This window comes from Uloborus diversus, chromosome 2 (assembly GCF_026930045.1).
Source record: "Uloborus diversus isolate 005 chromosome 2, Udiv.v.3.1, whole genome shotgun sequence".
NCBI classification, from domain to species: Eukaryota; Metazoa; Arthropoda; class Arachnida; order Araneae; family Uloboridae; genus Uloborus; species Uloborus diversus.
The window spans coordinates 133,994,434-134,014,043 of NC_072732.1; the positions used below are offsets into that span (position 1 = coordinate 133,994,434).

Here is a 19,610-nt window from a genome sequence, read left to right on the forward strand (position 1 = left end):
TGTATTTTTTTGTGACAGAGGCATTTAAACTTCTGAACACAGTTCAGTTTACGCTACTTAAGCATTGATTCTGATTCTGAGCAGAAAATTAAAGTTTAAGTCCAAGCATTAGAAAACATTTAACAAGATTCAAAAATAGCGCTAAAAATAGTTATTCGTTACTCCAAAGTCTAAAGCGCCCTCTATCGGCATTTTTTGAACTTCATCTTCAAAATTTATTTTCAAGAAAATACTGATAAAAAGAATAATTTTAACGAAAACCGCAAACGAATCAACCAATTTTTCCGTTTTCTATGATTATTTGTAATTTTGGAGCCTAAATTTGAATGGCGCCCATCTCCTTCGGAAGAAGTTTGGGAACCTCTTTTTTCCCATTATATGTATTGTTTGTTCTGATATGTACTATCCCCCCTTAAAGTTTTGCCCAAGAGTTCAGAAACACGCTGTATTTTCGAATGATGTGCCACAAGAAACACTGGAGAGAGTTACAGAAACAAAAAAAAAAAAAAAAAATAGGTTAGAGTTTTTGGTTAAGACCATTGTTTAGTACAAAATTAAAAAATTCGTCTAGATACAAAGTATTGTGAAAAAAATGAGAAAAACATATTTTAGAAACACAAAATTGAAAAACTATTGCAGAAGTGTTAAGGCAAATATTGAAAAAGAGAGGCAGTGCTCAGATATCCACAAATCATTTTGGTTATGCTACAGTTTCCTAAGCAATCAACGGATTGCTTACTTATCTCATCTGATCAAAGTTGATATAGCTATGATCTTTAAATCGGGTCATCTGAAAATTTCACTGTATACCGGCCCCTTCATGTGCTGCTTGCTCTTCTTGGCCTCCACCAGCAGCACTGCCGAACGGACTCGACTCCTTCTGGACGGTGGCACCCATCTGCGACGTACACGCTCCTACACACACATGCCAACTCACACACATATGGGCCTACAAACACATACACATACGCCTACACACAGACACTCATGCCTACATACATGCACAAACAAACGACATTACCCAGGATATGTTCGAGGTCCCTGGACTAGAAGACATGAGTTCTATAGCGAAGAACGAGGGGACATGCTCTCGGAAGTTTGTCGTGTGCTGGTTGCTGTTTTTGTTCAAAAACGATTTTGTAAAATAGAGAGGGTTGGTTATAAATAAAGTTGATTCTGGGGGACAGGATAAGTTTGTAAGAACAATAATGTTATAGGTAGAGTTCTAGGGTATCTTGTAATTGTAAAAATAATAACTTAAACTCAAGACATTCAAATTAATTTTCTCGCTTATGAATGTTATTTTTTCAAACCCAAGCTAATTGCCATTATGAAAAGTTTTCACACCAACAAGGTTTCAAATATTTGGATTTAGTTTTTCAAAAGCAGCAGTTACTTGCAACGGAGTAGGCGCGCGACCTTCGCTGGAAATAAATAAGCTAATTTTAACTAGCGTAGTTATGTCCAGAGCCTGTTGCTGGTTCTCACTTTTGTATCTGCATTTGTATATAACATCACCATTAAATTAAGAAAAAAAAACTTCTTTTTTTGAAAATAATTAATATAACATATTTTGCTTGTTTAAAACTGTTTACTCGTTGTGTATTTGCGAATAATGTATTTTTGTGCAAATCAAATATATAAAAACAGCAAAACTAATTTGAAAGGTTCTCGATAAATAAACTGTAGGCACCCTGTTCGAAAAATAATTTCAACTACGAAATGAGACGTGAATTGGATCAGGAAGATACTCTGTAAATTTAACGCTAGAATAATTCGTTTAGGAGACAGCTCTTTATTTTTTTACTTGTTTTTTTTTTAGTTCTGAAACAAGAACTGTTGCAATGGAACCAATTTGTCAAAATCCAATTACAAAACTGACTTTTCTACAGTCGCAGAAAGAATACAAGAAAGCATTAACCGAATTATTCTAGACTTTACTTGCGAGGGAGTTTATCAGTGTGATTAAAAATAGATTTTTGAGACATGGAAGATTTAGACTGGAAATATACCAAAGTTGTGAATATAGACGTATATATCTATGTAGTTACATGTTATTTAACAGCTTTTAAAAGACGTTTTACAAGACAGATATAAAAGTGTTTTAAAGTGTGTGTTTTGAACTTTGCTATTTATGTTTACTTAATCCATTGGCTTTTAACTTTACACCAATATAAGATATTATTTTGCTTTTCTTCTGCGTTGCAGCTTTTACGGTTTCTGCTAACAGAATAAAGTTTTCTCGAACTTTTAGTTTATTTTTTCCAATTTATGACATTGTAGGGATGGCAAAAACCCAGGTTTTTTTATAAAAAAAAGCCCATGGACCCAGGACTTTTTGGGTTTTTTAAATAAAACATACAAAATCCAACTAAAGCTTGTGGTGGGGGGATTTTTTAAAAAGAAATGTGTTTTTTTTTGTCTTTTTTTAGGGAAAATGTGGGTTACTTTTAGCATATTGTAGCGTAAGTATATGGACAAAGCGCAAAAATTTGCTTTAGGTAAAAAAAGCTGGAAAACTAGTTAAAATTCAGCGTTTTCTGAAGAAAAGTATAAAAGACGACGAAACCCAAGAATGGTGAAGTTTCAGATTTTTTTTTTTTTTTTTTTTTGGTTTCCATGATTACCAACAGTTAAGGCAAAGATACTTCTCGAGTGATAAAATCTATTGTTCCTTTTTATTTATTTTATTTATTTATTTATTTTTGCATTTTACCTTATTGTATTTCATTTTGTTATGCAAAACTACGGTAGAACTTCAAATAGTTTAAATCCTTTTTTATTGAATTCCAGCTTAATCAAGACATTTCTTTAAATTTTATGTTGTCTGTTTTTCTATTTCTTTGTACAGAGTAAGAAATATTGAACTTTTTCGTAAGATAATGAAAATACTCTACATCCTATTCTGTTTTATGTCCGACTGTTTGTAAAACCTGTTAATTTCTAAAAAATATATTTTGTTTATTCGAGATTTGTGACGTGTTGACTTGCAGAAAACATACATGAAAGCCTTTTACATGAAAGCTTTTTAGCTAGAGTAGTTCCCTCAGTACAATTTACAAAGATTGAGAAAATCAGATGTGACAGGACTTAGTCAAGATAATTTGAGTTACTTATTAACCAGTTGAAGAAAAAAGTGAAATATTTTTATTTAAAATCTTTGAAGTATTATTCTTATATCGTTAAGAAATATTAATAAAGTTCAAAATTCAATTTTTATGTCTATTGTTTGTGGTGAAGAACAAATTAAAGATAAATTTAAATTGTAAAAGTATTTAAATTATGATTATTTTTTAATTTTTCAGAAAATTTTTAAAAAAAACCCAAAATGGGATAAATAATGGGGTTTTCTAAAGCTTTTTTTTTTCAATTCAAAAACAGCCCCCATTGGGTTCAACTCAGTTGGGTCCAATCAGGCCAACCCCGTGAAACTGTGAAAGGACATACTTGATTAATTCATTTGTGCAAATGTGATAATTTAACCCATATATTTGCACATTATAGTGAAATTTAAAACTTTGGATTTAAATTTCTATTTATCCGAATATCAGTATTAATGAGTATCATAACATAAAGCATCAACTTTCCAAAAAGCTTTCTTGTATTAAAAATGATTTGCACGTAATGCTGGCGTGACTTTAAGGTCAGGTCCTTAAATTGGAATACAGCGAGCGCTGGATAATTGAATCACCCGCTTAAGTAAATCAGAATCTGAAAAATAAAAGAGCAAAATTCTGCAATACTGTTAAAAAACTGTTTGATCTTTGAATCAAACACAGTGTTTAAATGCATAAAACGTACGTAGTTAAAAACTTCCAACAAACACGTGGTGAATCATTGAAGCCTTTTACTCTCATATGCCTTCTGTACGTAAAATGAGATTTTTTTTTAATTTTATTTTTATTAACATATTTTTATTTTACTCGTACTAAAAACAGTAGAGGCAGGGTTTGTACAATCGTAGTTAAAGTTTTCTCATGGTGTTTACGCGGGGTTTCTGTGTTTTAGGTTCTATCACCGGGAGCGTTAAAATTGGTGTGACGAGATCCGAATTATGAGAACTATTATAAATTTTTAATTACTACATTGAAAATGAGAGTTTGTAATGTATTTCTCATACTGATTCAAGATCACTTTTTAAAAATAATCAAATAATGAATATTTCGAAGAAAGGGAACCTTTATCGAAGTTCCATTTCTTTTGAAAACAATTTATTTATCTTAAATTTTCTTTACAAAGCCAATTTCATCAAACAATGATTTTTGCTTTACTGAATCAGCCACTTTGTTAATTCAATACTGCTTAAAACAAACGTTATTAATGTAGACGGCGGTATCAAGAATTGAAAAGCCGAAGTTTAAAAGTTCATGAAGAAGGGCAGACATATGCGTGAAAACTGCCACACCCGTGCAACAGAATTGATAAATTAGCTTAACCTTTATTATGTGTATTTAAGAAGCAGGTGGTTCCTATTGTTTTTATTTTTTTCAATACTTTCGAGTAGTAATTGAATAGTTATGTGTGAGTGATTTTTTACGTTTTAGTTTCCTTTGCTAATTTGAACATTTGGGTCTCTAAGAAGACTTTTTTTATGGCATGAAAAAATTATCACTACAAGGCCGCAAACCATAGCCACTGTTCGTAAAAAATACTGAACTTACTCAAAACTCAGAATATTATTTTTTAATTCAACTTTCCTTCATATAAATGCAAAACATTGTTTTACTGTCTTCAAAGCGCAAAATAGCTACAATATACAAAACGAACTCCTAGTCATTCGCCAAAAAATAACTTAAAGCGTAGTTTCAAATATCAAAATGTTATTATTATTATTATTTTGCATTTATATGAAGCAACTTCATTTAAATGCAAATGCATGAAGTGTCTTTTTTACTAACACTTTCCATAAAAGCCAAAAATGCCTTTTAATTCACTAGCATAAAAAAAAATTCTTTTTCCTTTTTTTTATTATTTTTTAATTATTTTTTAAAGAAAAATATTTTTTCTTTTCTTGCTTGTATGCCGTCTAAAATAATTAAACCTAAAACAATGGTCTTTTAAAGCTATAATTCGGTTACTTTGTGCGTAACAAAGAAAACTCCTCTTTCTCCCTAAAAATATATTTTGCATAACAAAAAACTGCTTATTACTCAGCGGAAAATTTCAGTTCATCAAATGCTTTAAAATAATCTTCAATCACTAAGTTATTTAAAGATAATGCCAAAATTTTCGTTGAAACTTATAATGTTTGTATTACGAGCAAAGCAGCAAATAATTACAATAATAATAGGCATTTTCGTTAGCAGTATGTGGAAAAAAAGTAAGAAAAGAAACATTTATGAAAAGAGCCGTTCGCATAATATTCCATCTGACACATTCCATTTCCTAGTGTTAAATCCCCAACATCAAATACTTTCATCTTGTTTTCAAACCTAGGCATTTTCTGAAGAGTTCAAATCTCAAAGAATTCCCAAACGTAAACAGAGAGTTCTATTAATCAGATTTGCCTTTTGAAGTTAAACATCTATTTATCTTTAGAAGGACTAGTCGAAATTTAATTTAAATCATTTTTTTCTAAACTAAGCTGAATGCACCAAATCACGAATAATACTTTCTGCATATGACACATTATTAATGATCATTTCGAGCTCTTATTTTTCCAACACACAATAGCATTCATTTAAGTAAGCCATGAGATATAAATTATTGCAGTCATACTACTTATAAACAAGAAAGTCTTTAAAATAGTATTCCAAATTTGTTTGACATTAGACAATTGGTGACGCGGTCGTTTTTAGCTTCTATCATTGGGGGGGGGGGGGGTAAATATGTTTAAATATACATTTTAAACTATAGATTTCAAAGTATAGTATAAACGCTTAAGATATATTAAGTACGTTTAAAAATTGGTATTATTTAAAGATTGAAAACTATTTACTTTAATGTGAATGCTATATTTAAGGTGTTTTATCCACTATAAAATAAAAACTGTTCGCGTCCGTCTGTCTGTCTGTCTGAAGATCGATCTTCTCGAGAACCGCTGCGAATCGAGAGTCAAACGAGAAACCGATCAATTCGAAATTTTTCAAAGAAAACAATAGGACTAATCTCGTAATTTTGCGACTTTAATTAGCGGAGATATTAATAAAAACGTCAATTAACGTAACGTTATTCAGGAATTTTTATTTCTTTCCTGTTGCCATTTTGCATATGCGTGAGCAAGTAAAATTCAAATAATTGTTTTAAAAGAGATTTTTTTGGCTGCTGTCCAAATCTTAAAACAACGTTTTCATCTTGAATTTCATTTTAAATTAGTTAAAAATTGTTTGCCCTATTCGGACATAGCCTTTATTTTATCGTATGTCCTTTTTTTATTTTTTACATTCAACGTTCTTAACTCTTTTCGGCATATGAAAGTTGTTTCTTTAGCTATGTTTATTGATTGTAGTTAAGTTTATCATTCACCGGCATCATATTTTGGTACACTTAGGATGTGCGACTAATTATGTTTATTTTGTTGGACTTTTTCCCGTCACATGGGTGAGTTTTCAAATTGTAATAACTCTCTTTTTCCTTCCTGTTTCTATTTTTAAAATAAAGTTTATATCGTTAAAAGAACATGTTTAAATTAAGATTGTTTGGATTTCTTTGTGAAACAGACTTAAACAAAAAAGATAATTTTTAAGGATTTTAACTAAAGCTAATTTGAAATCTAACGACTTGGTATTAAATTAATGCTTATTGGTAGTTATTTAGTCTTGGTGCTTTTGTTTCACGTAATCAACCAAAAAGTATGTGTCATTCTATGTAAAAAGCTGACTGTAATTGCACATAAATAGTTCAGATATAGTCTATCAGATGTAATTCATTTTAACGTGAGCCCAGATTATAGTTGATAATGCATATATTTTCATCTTTTGTGCTAATTGAAAATACTCATGACTTGTATCATTGATAACTATGATTAATGTTAAAGAGATTTTTGACAAAAATATGCTCTACTGGTGTTTTGCAAACCTTACATTACGCGTATTTATTTACTCCTTAGCGCTTTAGAAACTGATGTCAGAGTAATACAAAAACATCAATTGGAAATCTTTTTCATTTTTTAAGTAGCCCGTGCAACGCCGGGCACGCAGCTAGTATGTATAGAAAATATGAAACCATTAACTATTCAAAATTAGTAAGCGCAAATGATTTTAACATGAACAATACTTTGAATCAAATGCTAATATTGTATTTATGTAGATTTGAGTTGTTTTATATCTGCTTCACTTTACTTTCTTAAATTTAAGATAAAATGTATTTTATTGAATTTAGGACATTTTACACCGTTACGTAGTCCTAAATAGTTTTTTAAAAATTTGTATGGCTTCGAAAAGTAACTTACTAAAGGTCAATTTAAATTGGAAAAAGAGCAAAAAAAAATGTATATTTTGCTATTTGTTCTGTCCAAGGAAATTTATTCCGTCAGTTAATATAATTACCAGCTTACGTAAATTTTTTGCATTTTAAAAATTTTTGTCTTGTTTTTTGTATTGAATTCCGCATTGAGTTATCTTTAAAAATAAATTTATGAGGTTGAATTTGCAAAACGTGATATTGTTTTTACGCATAAAATGTTGAAATAGTGTTGAAAGTGTTCACAATTTCGGCCAATACAACCCGTAATTATCGTTACATCTGTTAAAGTATTTTTCGTCTCTACTGTATGCTTTCGTTAATATTATGAAATTACCAACTAATAAAGTCATGAGTGGATACAAAAACTTATACGGACATGGATTTCTTAAGATACCCCCCCCCCCGATAAAATATTTTGCTTACTACTAATATTTACAATACCGTCTTAAACAAATCGCTCTTAAATATGCTAAGCTTTAATATTTAAACTCATTTATACTAACTGCACTCATGGAAAACATTGCTTCACATTGACTCTCAGTAGACAACTATTAATTTAACTAAATAGCAAAAAGATTGTTTAAAAACAACTACACGAAAAGCATTGAATGCTTTTTCCTAAAAAAACAAGTTACGATCAGAAACATAGTGAAATATCTAAACCTAAACATAACAATTCATCTGGCATGAAGATGATAATCGAAATTTACTTTAAAGATAAAAAAGGTAATTTATTTACAAAATATTATTAGCGTGTTTTTGTTTTTATAGTTAAACATAAAATAGTTTGAAGTTACCTGTTGGAATAACCTAGTCAACCAAAAAGCAGACATAAATTGCTTTCAAATAAATGTTATCCATATTCTTATGCGATAATGATGTTCTTTGAATTAGAAAATTTAAAAAGAAAGCATTAAGGCTTATAATTTAAAAAAAAGAAGAAAAAAAACACCATAATAGTATTTGGCTATCTAGCATTGTAACAGACATTATATTGCCAAAAAAAGCTATAACTTAAAAACAGTTCAATATTTTTAAGAGAAAATTTTCTCTATAAAGTATTTTTTTATTTATTTATTTGTAACAGAGCGTTTTCATTCAAGCCTTAAATCCCCGAAGAAAAAAAAAAAGAAAGAGAGATAGAGAGAGAGAGATACAGCAAAAATATTGAATTCAATATTTCACACGCAAAAAAAAACAGAGCAAGGAAGAAACAAAGGCAATTCAAAAACATGTATCATTTTTATTGGAATGCATTTTGAAATTTTTTTTCTATATTCGTATGTTTTAAATACTTCCAGAATAAAAAAAAATAATTAAATAACATACAGAAGGATTCTAATAATAAAAAAGTACATTTATAAAATGGTTTTTGAAACAGTATTTTGTCTCATACCTCTTAATGACATATTACTATTGCATTTTTAGATATTCTGTTAAAAATTTCAAATTCAGTTAAAGCATAAACAGCAACCTGTGTTTTTTGTTCATACATATACTTTCAAAAATTTAAACGAAATTTAAATATATATATATATATATATATATATATTTAGACACTATTATAGAAATTGTTAAACAGGAAAATATTTGATCAAAGACTGATTCAATATTTTCCTAAAATTTTATTATATTGAGTTAACATAATGGAATATACCGGTTTTAAAAATGTATACTTCATAAATAAATGTATAGTGTTATTACCACTTACCACCGTAAATGATGCATAAAAATAAAGATAAACGGTTCAAGGTGTTTTGACCATATCTAACTACTTTCACGTGCACGTTCAGCACTAGCGCAGCCAGAAATTCCTTCTGGGGGGCGTGTGTCACTACAGTCCTTACACGTGGATTAACTACATTATTACGATTGGCAACAATGTTAAAACCAAGACCTCTAAAGTGCTTTTACCCCCCCCCTCCATCACTTTGCTGCACCACTGACGTTCCGTAACGCTGGATTAGCTGTACAGGTGATGATAATTTACCCTTTATGCGTTGGCCAGCCAGATCCCCAAACCTAACTCCATGTGATTTTTTCCATAGAGTTTCGTCAAAGAAATAGCTATGTGTAGCATTCGAAAAGTTTACTGTGAATCACTCTAAAATGTATATTAGATTTTTGTCGCGTTACAAAAGGCGCACACATCGAACATTTGAGAGTAAAACGAAACTTGGGCAGTTTATCTTTATTTTTGTGCATCATTTATGGTGCTAAGTGTAATAGTTTATGAAATACATATATATATATATATATATATATATATATATATATATATATATATATATATATATATATATATATATATATATTTTAATTGGGATATTCTTTTATGCTAACCATGTATTATTATAAGATAAGATAAAAAAAAAACATCTGTCATCTTAGAAACACTGTTGAAAATCGCACTTAAAAGTAACAAACGTTAAAAAAAAAACACACATCCAAGTAATTTAAACTTGAATTCACATGTGAACAAACTTAACAATACTAAATATTTCTCTTCTTTTCTGGGATTTTAGTTAAATGAGCATACATAATATACAAAATAAATTTCAAGAAATAGTAATTAAAGACAGTCAAACTATACTTTAATAACTTTAACTTCATGCTCTTTAATTACACTATTATTGCTCGTACAAGTTTCAAAATTTTTCTTACGCCTCATCTTAATAAAATAAAAATTTTATATAAGTAAACATTAAAATATTTAAAAACAAAAATTATTGTATAAAACGCAATTTTAAAAATCAACAAATAAACAATTAACACCTGAAATTAAGTACAAAGCAGGACGGTGTTTTTTAATTCCCCAATATATTTGAAGAAGAATTCATTCTTCTTTAACCTATATGAATAAAATTCATATTTCGAATAGAAAACCAATTTTTGTGGCATATTACTAAATCTTAATAGATTTTCAAAAAATAAATATATGAAATTAAAATTACATAAATAAGGTTTGTATACATATTTTATGTTTGTAATATTTATTAGTTTATTGCTTCAATTAACCGAATGTTAAAGATTTTGTAACGCATTCCACTTATAAATGAGTATATAATTCTAAAACAATTATCTCAACGTTGAGCTCATATTTTTATTTTATAAACACGTTTGATGTACATATAAGTGACATTTATACTTTCAAGGAAAAATATATATTTTAAAAATTCATCATCACAATAGTAAGTTTACTCATCACTTATCACGTCTCAGCGGCATACGCTTCATACATTCACATTATTTTCGTAGCCAACTGTTCAGTTGAGTGTTAATTTCACGCAGTTCTCAGACACATCTTTGGCACATTGTAGGATTTTGTCTTAAAACTTCAGTTCTTGATATTCGTCAGGAAAAAACACACGTTAACTTGAACTCGTTTTAAAAAATTCAATTTTCCTTGATGATTTCAAGTTCCATCAAAGTCTTCTTTTTCACTGCTAAAACATTTTGTCAAGAAATCTTCCATTGTCCTGTACATATGTCTTTTCACATTTTTTAAAGAGTGATTTTCATCAGTGTATATCTGAAAAAATATTATTCATGTATTAAAATAGAACTACTAGTTGGGAATAGAGTTGTATCAGTATAAACTGGTTTCAAGAAAGGCGATATTAAGCATTACACATGCAGGCAAACTATTGGAAGTTAGCATGTAAAAGAATGCAAATTAAAGTGTGCACTGTTAAAAACGTTGCTGACATTTTACGTTAAAAATCCTGGCATTCATGTTGTCAGTACTCTATAGTACTGACTTAAAACTTCAGTTCTTGATATTCGTCAGGAAAAAACACACGTTAACTTGAACTCGTTTTAAAAAATTCAATTTTCCTTGATAATTTCAAGTTCCATCAAAGTCTTCTTTTTCACTGCTAAAACATTTTTTCAAGAAATCTTCCATTGTCCTGTAGTCGACCGCCGCACTCAGCCGTGCGGGGGGCCCGCTACGCGGACCCCCCGGGCGGTGGAACCTAAGGCCTACGGCTAAGAGGTGGGGTGCGTGCGGAGAAAAGTACTCTATAGTAAAATTCTATAATACTGAATAATTTTACGGTGAAAAAAACGAGAACGCTGTGGCTAGTTAAGCTCGGCAGAAAACACGAGACGCACGGCCATCTAAAGTAATACTCACTGATACTCCTGTCAAAATGGCTAACAAGGAAAAATAGAAATGCCAAAAAAAAAAAAAAATCCAAAATCAACATGAGATCTAAGGATGAAATAAAACCCAAAGAAATACAAAAGAAAAAGAAAAGCAAAGAAGTTGCAGAAAATAAGGTTGACGACAATGTTTGTATTGCTTCAGAGACAGTAGAATTCGAAAAAACTGAAAACAGTGTTGGAAATGTCTCATAAGAGCCCACAAGATGTGAACTAAATGAGTACACATTTTCTTTGAATGCTCTTCCTGTGACGATATGGAATAGGCTGATAACATTTTTGCAATGCTTACCATACCCTATTATCACTTTTCTACTGAATCCTATTACATGATTTCTTTTTAAAATCATGGACGTAGTATATGAGCAAATATAACGCTGTTCAACAAACGTAGTGTTTTTTCTACTTCTAAATTCAAAGTTAAACAACATTTGAAAAAAATAAGTTTAAAAGGTTCAGCAACATGTTCTGGGCTTCCCTACTTTTACAACTTTATGATTGAATTTGGAGAAAAGAGAAGTAAAATATCGCAAGTGAGCTAAAACAATCCTAAGGAAATATAAAGTACACAACAAAAAGTCAGTCATCGTTATTGGTAATGGGAATCAAAAGCTTAAGAAAAAAAATTGTATCCTTTTGACTGCAATAATGAGAGAGCACTATTACCACTGCAAAATCTGAAGAAAGTTAGTTTTTTTTTTATCTCTCAGACTTTGTAACAACTTGTAACTAGGTCTGACAAGTAAAACTAACAGAAGATTATTATCATGGAAGTTTATTGATTCCATATATAATACTGATGCTTTGGAAAAGCTTGAAAGAGTTTTGTTTACAACATATAATTATCTCGGCCATTTATATAATTTATTCTTTCGGAAGAACCTTCAAATTCGTTCTTCTATATTCAAAGGGTGATAAATAAGTGTAGCAAACTAAAATTAGACGGAAATTGGTTAGTTAAATGTAATTTCTTTGTCTCCAATGAAAGCATGTATGTTTACATCTCTTTAACAATTTATCTTCTAAACATAATTATAACTAGCAATAGCTAAAACAATAGACTCTTTTTCTAACGTTAATTACTGTTCTTGTGACTGCATTCATTGAAAGATGAACTTTGCCCTATCCTTCGCAGAGAATAAAAGCTAATGAATTCCAAATATATAGAATTGTTAAATTGTTAGAAAAGTATCTCTATGCTTTAAATAAACTGCACTGAATCATGTTGTTGAAAATTTAAAACAATTCCTAAACAATTACTAGGTTGTTAAAAATATCGCTTAACATCCCCTCCTATGAATACTTTGGAGAGCTTATGCTTTTGATGACATTTTATCAGTTGCACATTGATACTGATAAAATGTCATCATCAGTAGCAATGTGCAGCATAATAAGTCATTAACTTTAAAAAAATGTTGAGCGATATCAAATAAAGTAAACGTCTTTGTGTAACAATCTGACTGTCAGAAATGTTACTGGTTGAATACTATACAAATCGTCTTTAATACTGTAAATATCCATATAAGATACAAACACTTATTTTCCTTTGCACGAGAGAGCTTAGGTGGCATTGTCTTATATCCGCGATGATTAGCATATAACTTTTTTTTTTTTTTGTAATAAGTTAAGATTTATTTCTGATTGCAAATGACGCAGTAGGAAGTCTTTAAGAAGGAAAAGAAATATTTAAATTACAGCAGTAACTGCAATGTTTACGAGCAGATAAAAGTGTCTCGTTTGCAAAAAACAACACAATAAAAGGGAATTAAAAATTTCGTATTGTTAAATTAAACACAAAGTGCTATTTTGGATTATTTAAGCTTAATTATTACATGAGTATGGCCATGAGTTAAAGGTTTGCGCTACTGCGACACACTGCAAGGCATTTGCGATAGCATGATTTCCTGATGGCTGAAACTATGTGCCCGTTCAATTTAGACCCACTATGTGACTCTTTCTATAAATACTAACAAGTAACCTATCCAAGTGTGAATCACCGATTTCAATAAAACTTTGCTTTTAAATAGAACACTTCAAAATATTGAACCAATTTTTTTTATCGGCAATAAACACTTTTAACGGGGCGAAATTTACCCTAAACTAGTAGATAATTGGGAAATTAGAGGGTACAGTATGTTCTTTTATTTTGAATTCTAATTACAAAAATTCAATTAATGATTGAAAATGTAGAAAAACTATAGAAAATAAAGTTGACGTGTTTCAGGATTTTTCTGAAAATATTATGGGGGAAAATCATCCCTCGCAGTTGTACCCAATCGTTTGTTTCCAACAGTTGCCTATGAGCAATTCCATGTGAGATAAATCAACTTTTATCCTCAACATTTCCAATTTTAATAAAATATGGCATTTAGAATGATAAGTAATACCTAACTTCTGTACCCCCTTAACTGTAACTTCGCTCTTAATCACAGTAGACTGAAAACTCAAAAACCATTGTAAAGGCAAAACTTTGAGCTTTCTTTTGATGTATTACATGACTTTCTCACGATAGCTTTAAATTTCAAGGTGATTCACAGGGACGGGGTAAGATCGCGAAAGATGGTTTACCACTATCAATAGTTTTTTTTTTCTTAATCCTGAAACAGGTCAACTTTAGTTTGTGTACAGTTTTTTTTTAAATTTTCAATAATAATTTGAATTTTTGTAATTAAAAGTTAAAATCAAAGAATATATTGTGCCCTTTAATATCCCAACTATCCAATATTTAGAAGCAAATTTCATCCCGTTAAAAATGTAAGTTGCCGATAAAAAAATTGTACAATATTTTTTTATATTTAATCGATCTGCGAAGTTTTATTCATATTGGTGATTCACATTTGGTTAGAGTTACTTTTTTTCGCTTTTGAAATGAAAAAAAAAATATTTGTTTTAGATTAATTAAAGTCAGAACATTGCTTGAATCAATTATTCAATCAATCAATTATCAATGTTTTTAAGTATATTTTCAATTAACTTTAGCATATTTTTATCAGATGAGTTCTTGAACAATCGATAACTCAAAGTTGCAAGGGAGTTTTTTTTTTTTTTTGCAAGACAGATTTTCTATTTCTGAACAATTACAGTTTAGATTAAGCTTGATGCATTCATACTTAGATATTTTTGAAGTGTCATTATACACGTATACACCTATTTATGTTACCTATGTGCCTTTAAATGAGATAAACAGAATAAATTTCGTATTTACAAGCACTTTTAAAGAGTATATGGTGCAATAAAATTTTACAAAATATGTACTTTAATGCAACTTTCTTCGTAAAGGAATAATATTTGCTGTTGTAAATTGTAAAAGCATACACTTCAAATAAAGTAAATGACTCTGCTTTGTATTTTGTTATCAAACTTGCTTACAAAAGTGTATTTAAATATTAAATGTATATGAAAAAAAATACGCACACCATTTTTAATAATGACGGCGTAGGAGAAAACTGTTACACTCAGTTCCATTTTCTGTTACGGCTGTGCAATGGTAAAATAATTTCATTTAAAAGAAAGGGATTTATACTATCCAAGGGTAGGCAATACACACAAATTAAGAAAGTAAAATAATTTACGAAAAAAGAATAATTTCGGACTTTATATTAATGACTTGGAAATTTGTTTAGACAATACCTGTGTTTGGAACAGAACTCCTTCCTCTGTTAAGGCTTTCATAAACATTGTAGAATGTTGTATATGGACTGTGGCTGGTATAAAATGAAAGAAATAATAATAATAATAACAATAATAATAATAATAATATATACATAAGGCAAAATAATAGGTACACCTAGTGAATATTGTGTCTTTCTTCGACCGTCCACTAAACAACCGCCATGAGTTGCAACAATCAATCATTTGGCATGGAATTCATCAAAGCGCGATTATCTCTGAACATTCCGACGAGAAAATAGGCATGATAATTGAAACTCATTTCGCTGGAGCGTCATTGTCCAGAACAGTATCTCTTCAGAACAGTAAGTCTTGCGGGTGTTTCAAAGACCTCCGTATCAAGGGTTATGACAGCCTATACAAATCTGGTTAAGGTGTATCCTGCGAAACAAAACAGAGAGCGCAAGTTGAAGTTAAAGGATAGTCATAAACGAATGTTGAATAGGATTTTCTCCCCAAAACGCAAAACTACACTGTCGCAGATAACGTCTGAAATGAATACCCACCTTCAGAGCCGCGCATCAATGAAAAATATTCAACGTGTGAAATGCATGCTGCGCAAAGTCATGGCAGAGTAGCCTATCCGAAACTGTTATTTTCTGTGCAAAATGCTATGAATAGACTACAGTGGTGTAGAGACCACCTAAACTGGACAAAACTGCAATCGGAACAAGTCATATGGTCTTTGAAGTCATTATTTACTTTATTCCAGAACATTGCACGTGTGTTCGTCGGGCGAACGCCGGAGGAAGCATATCATATTGACTTCTTGTTGTCCTGAGGGGGAGAATCACAGGTGAACACTATCGAAGCTTTCTCGCCTATCATCTCTGCTTTAATCTTCATACTCTTTTTTTTTGGGAGAATGTCCGGTGTTAAAAGATAACAACGCCCCTATTCATGGGCACCAATGTGTTCAAATAAGGTTGCATGAATCAGGCTATAAAGTTCAGCATCCAATGTGATGTCCCCAGTTCCCTGATCTGAATATGACTGAGCGTTTGTTGGTTTTTTTTAGAGAACAAAGTCCAAACACGGTTTTCTCCTCCGCGCATTCTATCTGAACTCGAAACCATCTTGCACGATAAATGTATGCGAAGTCCCATGAACTATACTCCAGAAGTTTATTTGCCAGTCCCAATGGAATACAACTGCTAAAAGCTTTCTAAAGATTTTTGCGTGATCGACAATCCGTCACAGAAAAAAAACTGGCTGTAAATTAAAATAAACGATTAACAAAAACCGTAATTTTTGAAAATGCCGAGCAAGGAAGAAGCGGTTGCTGTGGTACTGAGAAAGATTCTGGCACTGTCTTAGCAAACGGTTGGCAAAGATTGCCCTGTAAGAATGCAAGTCTGGTTACTGATCAAAACAATAATATGACTTCGGGTTTGGAGTTTTTCACAACACATTTATAGTCCTACATCAATGCTGTTGTACTGTAAATATGATGCTTTACGGTTTGTCACTGCAGGTAGTATTACAACCTGTCCAAAATTCAGAACATACTCACCAAGGGATATTAAAATTTTGTGCGGTTGCAATTTCTAATGGGCGGAACGAATGGAAGTAATTTTTTGCTGCACAACAAAGAAAACTTTACATGCATCTTCACTCAATTTGAACTACTCTAGGCACAAATTGTTTAGTGCATTTTGAAGCGTGTGCTATACTTATAAAATAATCAAAGGTTTGATTTTAGTAGCTGGTGTGTATTTATAACTAGCACTATAGGCTGTGGAATAATAGAAATTCCTTTTATTTATCTAAACAATTGAGGAGTGATATAGTATTTGCCTTGGAGTTATCGCTGCACGCTGCAACATTGAAACAAAAAATGCTAGCTAGTTATGGCTCATTTAGAGATAACAAAAAAAAAAAAAAAAAAAAAAAAAAAAAACAAGAAATAGGATTAATTTAGGAAAACTGATTTATTAGTGACCTGTCATATTTTAAGTAATTTTTAATTAATCGATTCTTTCCTAGTACGTAAAGCCTATATTTTTCAAGTAATGTTCTTTATAGTATGATGTTCCTACATTACATCTGATCTCAAATGTGAGAGCATTGAAAGGTGTCTCAACTATACTACCGTGGGTTAGGTAAATCGCAGTAACTGCAAGTTTTTCTATTTTTTTCTTGCATTTTTGTCTTAAATTGTACATTAGATTTATTTTACAACCTTATTTATTTGGTTTTAGCCATAAAAAAGAACAAAAAAAAAAAAGTCCAATTCGAACATTTCCCTATTGTTAGTATTGAATCCAAAACAAATTTTTTCAAATATTCGAAAATTCATCTATGTAGAAACTGCCGTTTACCTGGCCCACTGAAATATATCTGTGTGATATAAGCGGTCGCGTCTGACAATCGTTCCTTTACCAGTGTATCCAGATGTTCTTATAAATTGCTGCCGTGTGCAGGTAAGCGCCAGCATCCTTAGAAATGAGTCTTCGAGATATTTTTGAAGAAACGCATTTTAGATTCAATGCTAACAGTCGGGAAATGTTCGAATGACACTTTTTTTCTCGCTGTTATTTCAGCGGAAACAAAATTGACAATCTTGTACAGTAAAGCTAACGTACAACTGGTAGCAAAAATTCAAAAAAAGAAAAAAATTAAATCAAGAAAAGTTGACAACTACTGTCCTTCATGTGCCCATGGCAGATTGGATCTTGCAATGCGACAGTTACTTACATAATTATTCAATCCTTTATTTGTTATTTTTTAAAGGTTATTTGTACGATTATACACTCTCTTTTAACATGAAAATATACTTTTGTTAAAACGAAAAAAAAATAATGTTTTCTCATAAATATAGTTCAATATTTAGCTGCTACACAAAGAAGGATGTTTATTTATGAATAATCTGACAGTAAGAGGAAACACAAATAAAAAATACATGACACATACCATCAGCTGTCCCATGTAGCAATAATAGTTTCTTTCCTTTAAATTTGTGAGCTTTTCTCATTAAACTGGCTTGTTCATATCCGCGGCAGTTGTCTTGTGGTAAAGGCATGCCCATATACCTTTCCGTGTAAGTAGTATCTAAGTACAAAAATAAAAGTCGCTATTTAAAAAAAAATACAAACGGCAACAAAGCAAAATTTATATTATGAAAGATAACTATTTTTAATGCAATTGAAGGGCTCGGGACAAGAATGAGGTATGCCACATGATGTGAATTTTTCAGTAGGCCAATATTTGACTTTTGTAAAATTCTACAAATATATTTGCAGGTATTATACATTATATATTCCGCAATCCTAAAACGAAATATGTTTTTCTCTAAATGACATAATCCATTGTCACGTTTTCTTTTTTTTTTTTCAATTATCAAAGCAGCATTTAGACCAAAAAACTCATTTTTTTCAAAAAAGTGGCATATCAAGTTCTCGCCCCGAGCCCTAAATTTTTGCCTTAAATTTATGCTACCTCTAAAAAACTCATTACCCCCTTTTTAAATTATAAATCTTAACTGACATAAGCATATTGTAGTCAAATAAATGTCAAAGTACTAATTTAGAAACTAACGTTTTTTAAAACTGGTGAAAGTTGTTAAAAATTGTTCAAAATGACCATTAGCAAAGTAATCAGCTTAAAGAAGAAACATACATAAATAATCGAATATTTATCAGGAAAAAAGTGTACGCCTAAAAAGTATTTCCTTCTGTTTGTGAATGTGTGGAAAAAGTCCCTGCTGCCCTAAAGGCATTATTAAAAAATCTTATGAAACACTCTTTTTTCTTATCATACTTCATTTAATACTACTGTTGCTTCTGTAAAGAACGGTTTCGTAATTGAATAAAAATAGCTATTTTTGTTTATTAGAGCATTGCATTTCAAAAATTAAACTTTTTTTCTTCCTAATATAGTGCTGCACGTGACTAATAGCACAAATCCTTTAAAATAAAAATTGAGCTTAAAATTAAATGAATAAGTAATGCACAGAATATTAGCATGTCTGAATTAGTATTTAAAATGCTAATAACAAGAACTTTTTCACTTTATGGCAACAAAAATAATTTTAGATTTACAACAAAATATTACTACATGAGCATCAGTTTTTGGAAACTACTTGTATTATCATATGCTTTAATCTTCTGAAGTAGCTTTATCCTGACTGGCATAGCCTACATGTGTTACTAGATAATTTAAACATTACGGGATAGGTTGCTCAAAAACAAATGCAATCAGCATTTGACTTTACCTCACATTTCCCTACTTACGGAACAAGTAGAGTAACCTCTCGATGAATCGCGCTTCTCGAAAAACCATTAAAAAACGGCGATTAATACGAAAGAGCGATATAACCAAAATTATAAAAAGTAACAATTCATTTAACCTAAAAATTCATGACATGTTCG

At 30.5% G+C, this 19,610-nt stretch overlaps 1 protein-coding gene across 1 annotated transcript in view; it reads right to left on the minus strand.

Moving 5' to 3' along the window:
• Positions 1–9,872: 9,872 nt before the first annotated feature.
• The window catches only part of LOC129216549 (inactive dipeptidyl peptidase 10-like), a 56,355-nt gene continuing 46,617 nt past the window's right edge, over positions 9,873–19,610 (minus strand). Inside the window, exons 18-20 of the mRNA XM_054850764.1 lie at positions 18,154–18,291; positions 15,202–15,275; positions 9,873–10,936 (exon numbers count right to left, since the gene is read on the minus strand). Coding sequence (XP_054706739.1) covers positions 10,820–10,936; positions 15,202–15,275; positions 18,154–18,291 — 329 coding nt within the window. The 3' untranslated portion in view covers positions 9,873–10,819. The remainder of the gene's footprint in view (positions 10,937–15,201; positions 15,276–18,153; positions 18,292–19,610) is intronic.